This window comes from Ornithorhynchus anatinus, chromosome 14, assembly GCF_004115215.2.
Source record: "Ornithorhynchus anatinus isolate Pmale09 chromosome 14, mOrnAna1.pri.v4, whole genome shotgun sequence".
Lineage (NCBI taxonomy): Eukaryota > Metazoa > Chordata > Mammalia > Monotremata > Ornithorhynchidae > Ornithorhynchus > Ornithorhynchus anatinus.
Genome location: NC_041741.1, coordinates 50,587,638 through 50,603,545, shown reverse-complemented (window position 1 = coordinate 50,603,545; position 15,908 = coordinate 50,587,638). Strand labels below are relative to the sequence as shown.

Sequence of the window (15,908 nt, the reverse complement as noted above, 5' to 3'; positions counted from 1 at the left end):
GCTTACTGTGTGGAGAGCACTGAGGCCTCGGGAAGTACAATTCAGCAACAGAGAGAGACGATCCCTGGCCGCAACGGGCTCACGGTCTAGAAGACGGGGTTCGTCTGGGAGATCGGGGAAGGGCTGACCCCGACAGCCGGACCCTTTGGCTCGTTGGCTCGGTCTTCCTGGCCCGACTCAGAGTCCCAGCTGGAAACGCGTATCACGGAGGACGGGGGAGGGCGTAAATGGGAGGAAGCGAGCAGGGATGTGGAATGTTTTCCCGGATGCCGTCTCTCCCCATTTTGAGGACATTCTCTTCCACTCCCCAACAACCGGATCCCAGCAGCTGGATCCCAGGGCGGAAAGCTTGGTGGGGGCGGAAGGAGGAGAGGTCACCCCCTGTGCCCGGGAAGGCCCAGTGACGTCAACACGGTCCCACTGTGTCCAACGTTAATTTATTGTTTTGAAGTTCTCCCAAATGCATCTGGACATCAAATATACCATTTCCTAATCTTGAAACCCGCAAGATTAGAAAGAAAATTAAACTTACATTTTTCCATCCATTAACTTCCATCCCGAGACTGTATTTAAGGAACGTGTGCATAATTGTTTTTAATTAAGACAGAAGCGGGCAGAGAGCTTTTTTGTTTTTCCTTAATCGGAGTAGCCAGACCACATCACAGAAGCATAATCGTCGCTTAATTCTTCTGTCTGCGTGATCTACAAAGAAAATGGATCCAACTACACCGTCGCCGCCTTCTACTCGTTGACTCTCCCTCTCTCCACCATCCATTCGAGCTGCCGTTCCCCGGGGCGGGCCGGCCCGGACACCCTCCGCTCCCACTGGCCTCCTCGCTGGGCTCTCCTTCTCTAAGAGCACCTCCTCTCCCTCTCCGCGGGATCGGGGGCGCTGGGGGGTGGGATCTGTCGCAGGGGGTCGCGGGTGTGGGGGCTCCCCTCGGCCAGCTGCTAGCCGGACCGTTTAGCCGCAGCAGGGGAGGTGGCCTTTGGACAGCAGCAGCAGGTCGGAGGGGAGAGGGACAGAAGGGAAGATCCTTCCACTCCCGCCATTCCCGAGGCACGATCCCCTCTGTGCTCGACCTCGGGTCGGGCAGGCCGGGGCGGGAGGGGGAACGTGGAGGTTCCGGAGAAACCCGCCCTCGTCCTCTGCTCCGCCGCTGTCGGGTTGGAAAGCTCCTCGAGCCCAACGGGGTCAAGGCCGCGGGGCATCTCCCGGCTCCCCCCGGGCCGGGCTCCGCACCCGGTCTTTTCCATTCGTCGGTCAGTCGACGCTCGACCGTTCCCGGCGCCTGCTGGGTTTCCCCCGGGCTTCGGCCGGACCGCCGTCCGTCGGCCCCGGGCGGCCGCAGCCCCCCGAGGAGGCGGAGGGAGCTCCCGTGAGGTCGGGCGTGGACCGCGGGATGAATCTGGACTGCGGAATACTAAGGGCTGAGTAAGTCCCAAAATATACATGTATATACACATGTATGTATATATTTCTATGTCAAGGATGTGTTGCGGTGACTCCTTTGGAAACTCCATCCGGTAAGCATTCGGGGAGAGGATCAGACCGCACGAATTCCGTTCGCGTTCTCTCTAGGCTCACACGGAGATCCTAAGCTGCGTAGCGTCCTATCCGAAACGAGACTACGTTGCCCATGCCTACCGCAGAAGTACGAACCCCAGAACGACGGCTTGGCAAGGACAACGGAACTCGAGACGACGGCGGCCTCGGTGGAAGAAATCGGCTTCCTCTGATTAACTGCCTTTTCGAGGGCTTCTGCGGTAGAGGAGGAATCAGGCCCGGGGTCACAGACATCCCTTCACACACACGCCCGTCTCACAGGATGACGGCACGAAGCCGGCACTTCGCGGACCTGCAAGCGGGGGTGGAGGGAGGAGGAACAGAACTCGTGAAAGGGACCGTTCGGCGGTCAGAATGTCACGGGACAACGCGACATTGAAGGGGAGAAGCTCTGCCCTGCGGTAGAGGATACTCCTCTTCTGCAATCAGTAGCGTTGACGGGAAATAACTCCCGGTGACCTTTGGAGGGCCAGCCCCTTCCCACACTTTATCCCACATGAAAATAACTCACTCTGGAGCTAGACAGAGCAACCCCCGCCTCAACGCCGTGCTCTACGTCTAATCGGAAAAGACGAAAAGCAAGCGAGAAGCATTCTGGCTTGACAATCCACTTTCTCTGCCTGTGTTTCTGCCTCCGAGAGCTACTCTCTCGGGAGCCATCTTTCCCGAGCCGGAAACTGTCGCGGGCCTTGTTAGCGGCTGGGGGACGCTCCGTTCTGAGAGGCACGGGCAGCCGACACGGGGGAAGGGGCGACGTCAAAGCGACGGAGACACTCCCCGTTCAGCTGGTGGTGTGACGCTGAGCAGTCCAGAGCCAGGGTGAATCGGTCGGCCCAACCGACCGAGCGCTTCCTGGATGCGGAGGCCTGGACCGAGCGGTCGGAGGCGCCGGAAAGTTGCGTGGCGCAGGACGGGGAGGGTGGATCGAAAACGAAAAGGGAGGAGAACGTGATCTTGGGATCCCTCCACGAAAGGAGGCAGAGCCAGGTGAGCAAGTCCTGGGAGCAAGAGTCTTCCCAGCCAGAAGGACTAGCCTTCATTTGCAGGCCGAGCGGCTACAGTTGTCGTCGTCACCGTTGTGACCGCAGCACTCCCACCGAGTTGGGCCTTCGGCAAGCGGGGAAGGTCGGGCGCGGTCTCTTGGGTGACCCACGCGGGTGTGGGGAATGAATTATCCTGAAATACAAGCGGAGGATTCGGACCAAAGTCCAAAGGCTGAAGACATACATGCACGGTTGACGTACGGGGACTTTTTTTCCTTCTAAAATTAAAATATAGCTATCAAAAATAAACTCCGAATGTCAAATGGACGTCAGCCTACTCTGTCCGACGGATTTTTTTTTTTCCTAAAGGTGACGTGGAGATGGGCGCTAGCGAGGCGGCGGGCGACCCCGGTGACGCTCCTCAGCTCCGCTCTTCCCGTCTGGGCTTCTCCTCGATTCCTCTGGCAAAGAGGCGCAGCAACTGGCAGTGAACCCTGAAACCCAGAGATCGCATTGAACCCCAGGTAATCCTGGTATCTGGTACGGGCCGGTCGACGTAAGGGACAGTCGGGCGGGTCCAGACCTGGTCCTCGTCCCCCATGAAGCTCCCGGCCTTGGGGTGGGAGAGCGGCTATTTAACATTCGGTCTGTCACCGGATCCTGTCAGTTCAACCTCCACAACGCTCCGCCCTTTCCTCTCCACCCAAACCGCTGCCAAGCCGATCCGCGCGCTCGTCCTATCCCGCCTCGACGACTGGATCTGCCTCCTCCTCGACCTCCCCCCCCTCCCGTCTCTCCCCACTCCAGTCCCTACTTCACCCCGCTGCCCGGATCACTCTTCTACAGAGACGTCCGGCCCACGTCTCCCCGCTCCTCAAGACCCTCCAAAGGCCGCCCATCCAGGCCCGCATCAGACAGAAGCTCCTCTCCGTCGGCTTTAAAGCGCCGGATGAGGCGGCGTCCCCGACTCCCTCGTCTCCTAGCGGCGCCCACGCCTCGAGCGCGTCAGCCGAGGCCGGTGGGAGGCCGGACCTCGGGCGCGGGATTCCGGAGGACGGTTCTGCGAAGGCCCAGCCGGGCATCGAAATCAAAGAGAAGCAGACGGGGCGCCGGCCCCGTTCCCGGCTTGCCGGACTGCGCGTCGGCAACGACCGCCGCCGGCCGGCCGCCGCCGGGGGCGAGACCCACCTGACCTCGATGGCGGAGCTGTTGAGGATCTCCCCGTCGCAGTTCCAGGTGCTGCCGCCCAGGGGTCCGCAGCGGCCGCAGCAGCAGGGGGCGGGGTGGTCCCCGCACGCGGGGCCCGGGGGCTTGGGCCCGCCGGGCCGGCCGGCCGCGTCCTCCTCTTCTGAATGCTTCGACGCGAACCGGAACTTCCTGACGCGGTAGACCTCCACAAACGTGAAGTCAAACTGCCCGCAGAAGAGGGAGGGGGTGGCTGCCCAACGGTGGCCGAGGGGCCCGGCCCCCAAGTCGCCCGCGCCGCCAGCTGGCTTCCCCGGGGGACCCGATCCGGCTCGATCCGGCCCCTGGGTTGGGACGGAGGTGCCCCTCCCGGGAGCGCGGGGCGCTTTCACCGGCCCGCCGTCCCTCCCGTTCTCCGACCGGTGGCCCAAGCGACGGCCGTTCCGCTCTTGAGCTCAGGCTCCCGACGGGATTTACGCAGCGCTTTCTGGGTGCGAGAGCCCCATCCCGGATGCCGGGGAGGGTGAGAGCTTACGCTCTAATAATGATTATGGTATTTGTTCAGCGCTTACTGTGTACAGAGCACTGTTCTAAGCGCTGGGGGAGATACGGGGTAATCAGATTGTCCCTCGTGGGGCTCACATTTTTTAATCCCCGTTTTTACAGATGAGGTGACTGAGGCACCGAGAAGTTAAGTGACCCGCCCGAGGTCACGCAGCCGACGAGTGGCGGAGCTGGGATTAGAACCCACGACCCCTGACTCCCAAGCCCGGGCTCCTTCCACTAAGCCACGCTGCTTCAGGGGACGGACGAAGTCACTTCCGGAGGAGGAAGAACTGCTTAGATAGCAGAGCGTGGGAACCGGTAAGTAATAATGACAATAATGATGGCATCTGTTAAGCACTGTTCGAAGCGCTGGGGTAGATCCCGGGTAATCGGGGGGACACAGTCCCTGTCCCACAGGGGGCTCACGGTCTTCATCCCCCTTTCACAGATGAGGGAACTGAGACCCAGAGGAGTGAAGTGACCTGTCCAAGGTCACCCAGCGGACGAGTGGCGGAGTTGGGGTTAGAACCCAGGTCCTTCCGACTCCCGGGCCCGGACTCTATTCGCTAGGTGCCGGGTCGGGGGGGGGGGGATGAAGACAAATGAATCTAGGAAAGCTTCCTGGAGGAGGTGGGATTTCGGGAGGGCTTCGGAGACGAGGATCTGAGGTCCGCTGGATATGAAGGGGGAGGGAATTCCGGGTGGGAAGGTGGGCGGTAAGAGGCTAGTGAGAGAGAATTAGAACGAAGCCCAGATTGGAGGTCAGTTAATCAATCAACGGAGCACTTCCTATGTGCAGAGCACTATCCTAAGCACTTAGGAGAGTACAATGCAACAGAGTCGGTGAGACACATCTCCTGCCCACGACGAGCCTACGCTCTAGAGAAGGTGGATTTTAGAAAGTAGGGGGAAGAGGAGGGGATAGGGAGAGGTGAACGGACGGAGCGTCCTGGAGCCCAGAGGCAGATGTTTCTTGCTAAGAAGGATGGGGGGAAAGTCCCGCAGGTTTCTGAGGAGAGAGAGAGAAGCAGCATGGCTCAGTGGAAAGAGCACAGGCTTGGGAGTCAGAGGTTGTGAGTGCTAATCCTGATCTGCCACTTGTCAGCTGTGTGACTTTGGGCAGTCACTTCACTTCTCTGTGCCTCAGTTACCTCATCTTTAAAACGGGGATGAAGACCGTGAGTCCTGCTGGGGACGACCTGTTAACCTCGTATCTATCCCAGTGCTGAGAACAGTGCTTGGCACACGGTAAGCGCTTTACAAAATTGGGAGAAGCAGCGTGGCTCAATGGAAAAAGCCGGGGCTTGGGGGTCAGATTATTTTCATTCTTATTCTCTGGGCCTCTCTTTCCTCATCTGGAAAATGGGGGGTTCAATACCCGCCCTTCCTTGCCTTTAGACCGTGAGCGCCGGGTGGGCCAGGGACCGTGTCCGGCCCGATTAACCTGTACCTACCTATCACAAGCGCTTAAGGAACAGTACGATTATTACTGTTATTTACCCCGGCTTGAAGGTTAGCATTTATGGACGCGGCACGGTCTGGTGATAGAAAGCCGGGTCCCAGCTAGTCTCCGCTCTGCCGCTGCTCAGCGCTTCGCAGTGAGCGCTCGATAAATACCGTCGACGGCTGGCTTGGGCCCCGTCTCCCGGAAAGCCCCACCTCCTTCCCTACCTCCCGGCCCTCCGGCCCCTTACCTGGTCGTCCCGGTTGGTGTGCCGCAGAAGGTAACGCAGGAAGTTGAAGCGGGAGCACTTCCGGACCAGGATGAGATCCGCGGAGCCGTCGGCCAGGTGAGCGGCCGGGGAGAGGCCCTTCCGGCTCCGGGGGCAAGCGCAGCTCATGTTGGCCGCGTTGATGGCCAGAAACTTCCCCCGGACCACCTTCCACTCTTCGGCTTCCTCTGCAAGGCGAAAACCCGACCGTTTCGGCCTCCGGGGCTGCCCCGGCTCCCGATCCGTCGAGGACGTCGAGGCCCGAGGAAGGAAAAGCACCGGCGAACTACACGTGGGACTAAACACACCCCTCCTCTGGCCCCGACCCTTCAGCTCGAGCTCTGTACTTGCCCCGGTCAGACGAACTGCGCTCGCCCTGGGGCGGGGGAAGCAGCATGACGTAGTGGCCAGAGCCCGGGCCTGGGAGTCAGAAGGTCACGGGTTCTAATCCCAGCTCCTCCGCTCATCCGTTCTGCGACCTTGGACAGTCGCTTCACTTCTCTGGGCCTCACTTACCTCATCTGGAAAATGGGATTGAGACGGTGAGCCCCACGCGGGACGGGGACCGTGTCCAACCCGATTTGCTTGTTTCCACCGCTTAGAACAGTGCTTGGCACATAGCGCTTAACAAATACCATAATTATTATTATTATTCAATAAGGCTTTGAAGGGAGGGAAGGTAATTGTCTGTGGGATTTGAGGAGAGCGGGCGTTCCAGGCCAGAGGCAGGATGTGGGCCAGGGGTCGGCGGCGGGACAGGCGAGACGGAGGCCCGGTGAGAAGGTCAGCGGTAGAGGAGCGCAGTGTGCGGAAGAGGGCGAGGGGAACGCACCACGGAATCAAACCACACAGTTCCGTCCTCCTGAGGGGTCCGACCGGAACCTCCGACTGGATGAGGGTTCGGGGACACGCCACAGAACCAAACCGTACGGGTTGGCCCTCCCGAGGGGTCTGCCCAGACCTCCGACTGGATGAGGGTAAGGTGAACACACCACAGAATCAAACCTCACGGGTCCGTCCCACAGAGGCGTCTGACCAGACCTCTAGCTGGGGATAAGGTGAAGGCACCACAAAACCAAACCAGTGAGCCCAGCTGGTCGTTTCCTTTTTTTTTTAATGCTATTCATTAAGCGCTCACTAGGTTACCAGGCCCGGTTGTAAGCGCTGGGGCGGATACAGTCTAATCAGGTCGGACCCAGTCCGTGTCCCACATGGGGTTCACCGTTTTAATCCCCATTTTACGGAAGTAACTGAGGCACAGAAGCTACAAGTGACTTGCCCAAGATCACACAGCAGACAAGCGGTGGGGCCGTTTCACTGCGGGTGGGGATTTTTCTCTGAAAGCTTGGCCGGACCGTGTCTGAGTCAGTAGGCTAGAGTTTTCTGGGGCCCTCCCCACCCCCCAAAACTCTGTACGGTACCTGTATTCTCCAAGCCGTACAACGCTTTTTTCTGCTGCTCTTCCAGTTGCTGCTTACTTTGCCGGCAAACGAAACATCTGAAAGACAAAAAATCTTGTTGATTTTTTTTCCCCTGGAGCAGGTCCGTATCTGTTCCACTCCCAAATAAACAGCATGATGGGATGCATAAGTTTTATTCTTAAAAAGCCCCATTTTTAAGGTTTCGATAAAGTTCGGAAGTCTGACCCTTCCACCGAGCGTTTGTTTACTCCCCCCCTAAAAGGGCGCCATCTACAAAAGGTCTTTTCATCCATCTCCTTAACATGTCTCCTCCACAGCTGTTCTCTCCCACCTTTGATCAGAATCACGAGGGTTGCATGCCGAACCAGGGACGTCTCGAGACGCGGTTTTGACTGTGAATCTCTGGCCGCGTGTGGCTGGGTTGGGGGAATGTCTGGGGTGGGCGATATCCGGATTCAACCTAAAATCGGTCCAGCTCCCACTCGACAGGTCGTCCTTAAACGTCACCGCCGACAACATTAACAGGCTGCCGGTTAGCCCTTAATTTAGCCGGCGAGGGCTGGATTGTTGTGATAATAATAATGACGATGCTGGTATTTGTTAAGCGCTTACTATGTGCCGAGCACCGTTCTAAGCGCCGGGGGAGATACGGGGTCGTCGGGTCGTCCCACGTGGGGCTCACGGTTAATCCCCATTTTACAGATGAGGGAACCGAGGCACAGAGAAGCGAAGCGACTCGCCCACGGTCACGCAGCTGCCGAGGGGCAGAGCCGGCAGTCGAACCCATGACCTCTGACTCCGAAGCCCAGGCTCTTTCCACTGAGCCACGCTGCTTCCCGATCGATCAGTAATCAGTAATCAATCAGTGGTTTTTAGTGAGCACTCACCGTGTACACTCACCGTGTACAGAGGATTGGACTGCAATTAGACTGTGAGCCCATCAGTGGGCAGGGATGGTCTCCATCTGTTGCCGAAGTGTCCATTCCAAGCGCTTAGTACAGTGCTCTGCACAGAGTTAGCGCTCAATAAATACTATTGAACGAATGACCGAGCGCTCGGGAGAGACTAATAACGAGAGTCGGGGGACACGGTCCCTGCCCTCAGAGAGCAAACGGTCCGGAGGCGGACATTATCAGGAGTAAATGACAGAGTTGGCCGTAAGATCGGCGAGGCCGAGGGTGGGGGTGAACGAAGGCGCCTTCCATCTCCCGGCCCCCCCGAAACCCCGGAGGTCAGGGACGTACCCTGTGTGACATCCTTTTTTATCTCGGGGAGATCCCACCGCGTGCTGAGCCGGCAGGAAGGACACCGTGCCCTCGTAGTAATGATGAGACAGGAAGGTCTTGAGACCTGAAAGACAACACCGACGTTATTCCGGGAGAGGATAATGCCTTCGGAAATCTGAATGACGATGATAATGGTCGCATTCGTTAAGCGCTCACTACGTGCCGGGTAACGCAGTAAGCGCTGGGGGGGATGGAAGATAATGGGGTTGGATACGGTCCCTCGTCCCCCATAGGACTCCCAGGCTTCATCCCCGTTTTACAGACGAGGAAACGGGCATGGAGAAATGAAGTGACTTGGCCAAGGTCACGCAGCAGATAGGTGGTGTTAGTATTGACTGAGCACCTACAAAGTTCAGTGGACTGAACTAAGCACGGGGGAAGGCACCTTTCTGCCCACGGGGAGCTTCCCCTTGGATGGGGGCTGGCTATTCCCAAAGCCTCTGTGACTGCTTTGTTTTAATGGTGTTTTATTAAGGGCTTCCTATGTCCCAAGCAGTGTACCGAGCACTGGGCTAGAGAAGCGGCGTGGCTCAGTGGAAAGAGCACGGGCTTTGGAGTCAGAGGTCATGAGTTCGAATCCCGGCTCTGCCACTCGGCAGCTGTGTGACTGTGGACGAGTCACTTAACTTCTCTGTGCCTCAGTGACCTCATCTGCAAAATGGGGATTAAGACTGTGAGCCCCACAGTGGGATGTGGGATGACCTGATTCCCCTATGTCCACCCCAGCGCTTAGAACAGCGCTCTGCACGTAGTGAGCGCTTAACAAATACCAACATTATTATCCTGATTAGGGTGGACGCAGTTCCCGTCCCGCACGGGGTTCACAGTCTTAATCCCCATTTTACAGATGAGGTCACTGAGGCCCAGAGAAGTGAAGTGACTTTTATTCATTCGATCGTATTATTGAGCGCTTACTGTGTGCAGAGCACTGTACTAAGCGCTTGGAGTACAATTCGGCAACAGATAATAATAACAGTGATGGCATCTGTTAATAATAATAATGGTATTTAAGTGCTTACTATGTGCCCAGCACCGTTCTAAGCGCTGGGGTGGAATACAAGGTAACCAGGTTGTCCCACACGGGGCTCACAGTCTTCATCCCCATTTTCCAGATGAGGGAACTGAGGCCCAGAGATGTGAAGTGACCTGCCCAAAGTCACCCAGCTGACAAGTGGCGGGGCCGGGATTAGAACCCATGACCTCTCACTCCCCAGCCCGGGCCCTTTCCACGGAGCCAAGCTGCTTCTCTAGAGACAATTCCTACCCGACAACGGGCTCCCAGTCTAGAAGGGGGAGACAGACAACAAAACAAGCAGACAAGCAGACCTGCCCAAGATCCCGCAGCAGACGGGCGGCGGAGCCGGGATCAGAACCCAGGCCCGGGCTCTCTCTCCGCCAGGCCGCGCTGCTCCGAACCAGAGGACAGGCGTCATCGCCGACCCCTTCCAAACCGGAGCCGAGCCCCAGCCGAGAAGCGTGAGCGGGACGCAGCGTTAACCGAAGACGGGCGGGTTCGGAGAAGCGGCACCCTCAAAGAGGAGCGCGGCAACCCGGCGCGAGTCTCCGGGAAGCTCTGCTTCCCCGGCGACCCGGTCAGAATCGGGACGGCCCCCTCGGCGGCGAGACGGGCCTCCGGGCCCGGGACGGCGCCGACCCTCGGACCCGGCCCAGATCCGCGGCCTCCGCTGCCGTCTGTCTCCCCTCCCCTCCCTTCCCTAGGGGAGAGTCGGCGTTGGCCCCGTTACCCGAAAAGTCATATCTGATCAGACCCATCCACCGCTTCTTCTCGCTGTCTCTCAGAATGTCCCCATAAAACCCGTAGCCCAGCAGGGAGACCGAGTACTTCAGAAACGTGTCGTCGTGATGGACCGAAGAGACGTCCAGGGGCAGGGAGTCGCCTGTGGAGAGCAGACAGATTTCAAGCTCCGGCAGGCCTCGGGACTCACTACGTTCCGCGGGCGGGGCGGGAACGCAGGCCTTCCGCGGTCCGAAATGGGAAGCGTTATCATTCGTCATATATTAATAACGACGACGATAATGTAACAGTGGTGTTTAAGTGCTCACTGTGAACCAGGCGCCGTTCTAAGTGCTGGGGCGGATACGAGCTATTCGGGTTGGACACGGTCCCCGGCCCACGTGGCCTCACAGCCTTCACCCCCAGTTTGCAGGTGGGGGAACTGAGGCCCAGAGAAGTGAAGTGACCGGCCCAAGGTCACGCAGCAGAGGTGCTGCGGACCCGGGATTAGAACCCAGGACCTTCCGACTTCCAGGCCCGGGCCTCCTATCTGGGGTCTGTTTCTCAGGAGGCCAACTGGCGTGAAGAACTGGTAGGGTTCTCACGAGAACTCTGGGCTTGCTGTAGATCCCAAGACTGTTACGGGAAACAGTCCGCTGGGTAGATCCAACGAAGCCAATGGGGAAACCGAGACCACCACCGCGCACCTGACCGTTTCCTCCCATGCTGCACTTTTAACGACCCTGGGAGCTCACGTCCCCCTAGATTGAAAGCTCGTTGTGGGCAGGGAATGTCTCTGTTACCTGCTGCACTGTACTTTCCCAAGCGCTTAGTACAGTGCTCTGCACACGGTAAGTGCTCAATAAATACGACCGACCGACAGACCGACTGCCTGCCCGGCGGCAGGAGCTAATAAAAAAATAGCGTGGCTCAGTGGAAAGAGCCCGGGCTTAGGAGTCAGAGGTAATGGGTTCTAATCCCGGCTCTGCCACCTGTCAGCTGTGTCACTTTGGGCGAGTCACTGAACTTCTCTGTGCCTCCATTACCTCATCTGTAAAATGGGGATTAAGACTGGGAGGCTCACGTGGGACAACCTGATTACCCTTTATCTACCCCAGCGCTTAGAACAGCGCTCGGCACACAGTAAGCGCTTAACAAACTTGCTCTAAGAGGTTCCCGGAAATGTTTATCGGCTTCCGCGGTCTGTAGTTGCATTCACCTGTATGGATGTCTGTCTCCCCAGTCTAGACCGTAAGCTCGTTGCGGGCAGGGAATGTGTCTGTTTATTGTATCGTACTCTCCCAGGCGCTTAGTACAGCGCTCTGCACCCAGTAAGCGCTCGATAAATACCATCGAATGAGGGAATGAACGAATGACTCTTTCCAACCACGACGAAAGGATGGATCGCCGCGGGGCGGAGGAGGCTCAATAGATACGACTCAATGAACTGAGAATCGAATGACTGAATGACACCTACCGACGATAATATGCAATGCCGACGTGACTGGATCGTTGGTACCGACCGTTGCGTAGCAAACACAGTCTGTCGAACCTGTCAGAGGGAGAAAAACAAATTCTTCATCAAGAAATGACAATATATATATATATATATTTTTTTTATGGGTTCCGTTAAGGGCTTACTCTGTGCCAGGCACTGTTCTAAGTGCCCGGGAGAGATGTAAGGCTGTCAGGTGGGATACAGTCCCTGTCCCACTCGGGGCTCACAGTCTTCATCCCCGTTTCACAGGTGAGGGAACCGAGGCCCAGAGAATAATCATTACTATGATATAATATCATGAGTGATATTATTATGATGTTATGATAATTATCGTTAAGCGCTTACTACGGGCCGGGCACTGGTAAGGCTGGGGTGGATGCGAGCAAATCGGGTTGGACACGGTCCCTGTCCCATGTAGAGCTCACAGTCTCGATCTCCATTTTACAGATGAAGTCACTGAAGCCCAGAGAAATTAAATGACTTGCCCGAGGTCACACGGCAGACAAGAAGCGGAGCCCACGATGGAACCCGTGACTTCCTCACTCCCGGGCCCGTGCTCTATCCTCTGTGCCTCGCTGCTACGAGAAGCGACTTGCCCAAAGTCCCACAGCAGACAAGGGATGGGGCTGGGATTAGAACCCAGGTCCTTTTAGCCCCCTGGTCCGGGCTCTAGCCACTGGGCCACGCTGCTTCTGTCCCTCTAATTCTGCAAGAAGAGCTGGGGACCCACTCCCCTTTCTTCCGTGCTTCCCCTATTAAACGTGCAAGAAGAAAGACAAATAAAACTGCGCGCTGCAGACTGAAAGCCCCGTGAGCGATCCATAATCCCACTTGGGAAATTACCTCTCCCTCCACCGCACAAAAACAGGCCGCCGTAACGGCTGGAGATAAGGTAACCGCTAAAATGGATGAGGTATCCCCTCTTCCCGCCGGCCGGAGAAGGGGCAGGACCGTTCCCGGGAACTAATGGTTGCCTCTGAATTCGGGAATGTTTGTTGGGGTGTCTTCTCATCGACCCCCATTGGTGGTCGTAATAATAATAATGATGATGTCGGTATTTGTTAAGCGCTTACTATACGCAGAGCACCGTTCTGAGCGCTGGGGGAGATACGGGGTCATCAGGTCGTCCCACGTGAGGCTCACAGTCTTAATCCCCATTTTACAGATGAGGTCACTGAGGCCCAGAAAAGTGAAGTGACTTGTTCACAGTCACACAGCTGACAAGCGGCAGAGCCGGGATTTGAACTCATGACCTCTGACTCCCCAGCCCATGCTCTTTCCACTGAGCCACACTGCGTCTCTTAAAATGCATTACCACAGATGGGAGAATGCATTTATGGGAACACTTTATTTATATCGATGAGACTGTAAGCCCGTCAGTGGGCAGGGACTGACTCTACCTGTTGCCCATTTGTATGTTCCAAGCGCTCAGTACAGTGCTCTGCACATAGTAAGCGCTCAGTAAATACTATTGAATGAATGAATATAATTAATGGGCTCTGCGGTGGTGGCCGGGGGCAGGGTGGGGGAGGTCCAGACACCTAAATCTTGCACCGCCAGGCCAAATGTGAAAGAAAATGATAATAATGACATTTGTTAAGCGCTTACTATGTGCAAAGCACTGTTCTAAGCGCTGGGGAGGAACAAGGTGATCAGGTCGTCCCACGTGGGGCTCACGGTCTTGGCGCCCGTTTTACAGATGAGATAACTGAGGCCCAGAGAAGTGAAGCGACTTGCCCAAAGTCACACAGCTGACAAGCGGCAGAGCTGGGAGTTGAACCCATGACCTCCGACTCCCCGGCCCATGCTCTTTCCACTGAGCCACGCTGCTTCTCTTAAAATGCATTACCGCAGATGGGAGAATGCCTTTATGGGGACACTTTATATATAAGAATAATGATAATACTAATAATAACGACAATCCTGGTATTTGTTAAGTGCTACATCCCAGGCACTGTACTAAGCGCTGGGGTAGATACAAGCTAATCGGGTTAGACACAAGCCCTATCCCACTCACCGCTCAGTCTTAATCCTCATTTTCCAGCTGAGGTAACTGAGGCCCAATGAAGTGATCTGCCCAAGGTCACACGGCGGACAAACGGCGGAGCCGGAATTAGAACCCAGGTCCTTCTGACTCCCAGGCCCGGCCTCTATCCGCTAGGCTGCACTGCTTCTCGGTAGGCTCTACTGAATGATTTTAGCCAAGGGTCTGTGTTCGTTTCTACGGGGAAGATATTTCTCCGGCAGAAGGGCGAAAGAAAATGAAGAGACACCTCTGAGGGGCCCCGGGGGACGACCGAAGCCTTTGCCCCGGGCTTTTCCCGGCACGCCGTGTCCATTCCCGATGCGCGTCGGACACCAACCCAGATGACCCGTTTCACGATGACCCCGAAGACCGAGACCGGATTAAAAATATCTGTTCCCTTTATAGTGGTAGCAGAAAAGTGACCCGACTCAGATAATTAATTCTCACATCGCAGAACGGAGATACCCTGATTCATTTTGATGCGGAATATCCGCAACCACGGGAACGTTACGGACGGGCCTGCCTTGTATCGTGGCTCCTCTCTGCTTTAGGCTTATTGCGACCCAAAAAAGAAAACCGTTCTAGGATCCGGGCTGGCAAAAGAGGGAGCCCGAAGGCCAATAATGTGCCCATCCCTGCCCGGATCTGCGGCTGTTTTTAATTTCGGAAAGACGGTATCGAAGAGAAACTCTCCAGAGCTCGGTAAGCCGACATCTAATATATATGTCTATACGTATGTACGTATATTAAGGGACGAGGACGTGCAAAGCCTTCAGGCTAATTCGCAAATCTCACAGCGTGTCACACAACCCGTCGGGAACCATTTGGAAGCTCGGCCTAGAATGCCGAGCCACCGCGGCTCCGAGATGAAGGGGCTCAAGCCATCTCTCCTTGGGGGCAGGGAGCACGTCTACCAACTCAACCGGGTTGGGCTCTGCCAAGCGCTCGGTACGGTGCTTTGCACATGGTAAGCGCTCAATAAACACCACTGATGGATTGAGCTCAGTCAGACCAGAGGGAAAGGCTTCTTCCCCGCCTCGGGCCTGGGACGCCCTCCCACTTTATTTCCAACAGACATCTCTCCCCCCACCCGAGAGGACTTCCCCGACTAAGCCCTCCTTTTTTCTTCTTCTGCTCCCTTCTGGATCACCTTTGCATCCACGATTCACCCCTCCCTCACCCCACAGCACTTTCATCCCTATCCTGTCATTCACTTATTCACATTAACGTCTGTCTCCCCCTCTAGACCGTCAGCTCGTTGTGGGCAGGGAACACGCCTATGGACTCACACCGTACTGTCCCAAGCGCTCGGTATCGTGCACGGCACCCAGGGGACGCTCAATGAATACGATCGATTGATGACCCTGAAACGGAAATGCTATTCTTCCTCCGTCTCGTCTGGTTTTGGCTGCCTCCTTACCTGGCTGCGCCGTCTTTCGGAGGGAGGAGCAGAACCTCCCCCCCGGCCCAGTGGGATCTCAGCTCTGCCTCCCAGGCGAGGACCAATACGTCGGTCGGTGGCATTTCCTGAGCGTTTATTTCACGCTGAGCGCTTAGGAGAGCACAGTACAACAGAGCTGGTAGACACGTTCCCTGCCCGCAAGGCACTGATGATCTTCAGGAGCCGCTGCGGATGCAATAGGGGTCCCCAGTGGAAATCCCGTCAGCTCCTGCGATCGGACCGCGGCTTGTCCTTTAGACCGTAAGCTCGAGGTCGGCGGGGAATGTGTCTACCAACTCCGTCATATTTTGGTCTTTATTTTATGGTATTCGTTAAGTGCCTACTCTGTGATAAGTACTTAGTACAGTGCTCTGTGATCCCTGGGAATTCTCTATCCCTTTAAACGTCCAGTCTTCTACAACCTCAAAACCCCGAGGGCACCCCTGCCCCCCCGCCCCGTTCTTTCCCACCCGCCCACCCGTCGTCGCCGAGGCCCGGGGAAGCCCTC

At 56.7% G+C, this 15,908-nt stretch overlaps 1 protein-coding gene across 3 annotated transcripts in view; it reads right to left on the bottom strand.

The window, feature by feature from the left end:
* Positions 1–418: 418 nt before the first annotated feature.
* Positions 419–15,908, bottom strand: part of CERK (ceramide kinase) — a 52,472-nt gene continuing 36,982 nt past the window's right edge. Inside the window, exons 7-13 of one of the 3 annotated variants that reach the window (XM_007672507.2) lie at positions 11,913–11,987; positions 10,446–10,598; positions 8,659–8,764; positions 7,415–7,491; positions 5,976–6,181; positions 3,739–3,962; positions 419–3,044 (exon numbers count right to left, since the gene is read on the bottom strand). In XM_007672507.2, the coding sequence (XP_007670697.1) occupies positions 2,972–3,044; positions 3,739–3,962; positions 5,976–6,181; positions 7,415–7,491; positions 8,659–8,764; positions 10,446–10,598; positions 11,913–11,987 (914 nt within the window). In that variant the 3' untranslated portion in view covers positions 419–2,971. The remainder of the gene's footprint in view (positions 3,045–3,738; positions 3,963–5,975; positions 6,182–7,414; positions 7,492–8,658; positions 8,765–10,445; positions 10,599–11,912; positions 11,988–15,908) is intronic. The other 2 variants (XM_039914049.1, XM_029079018.1) reach the window with 2 other exon arrangements.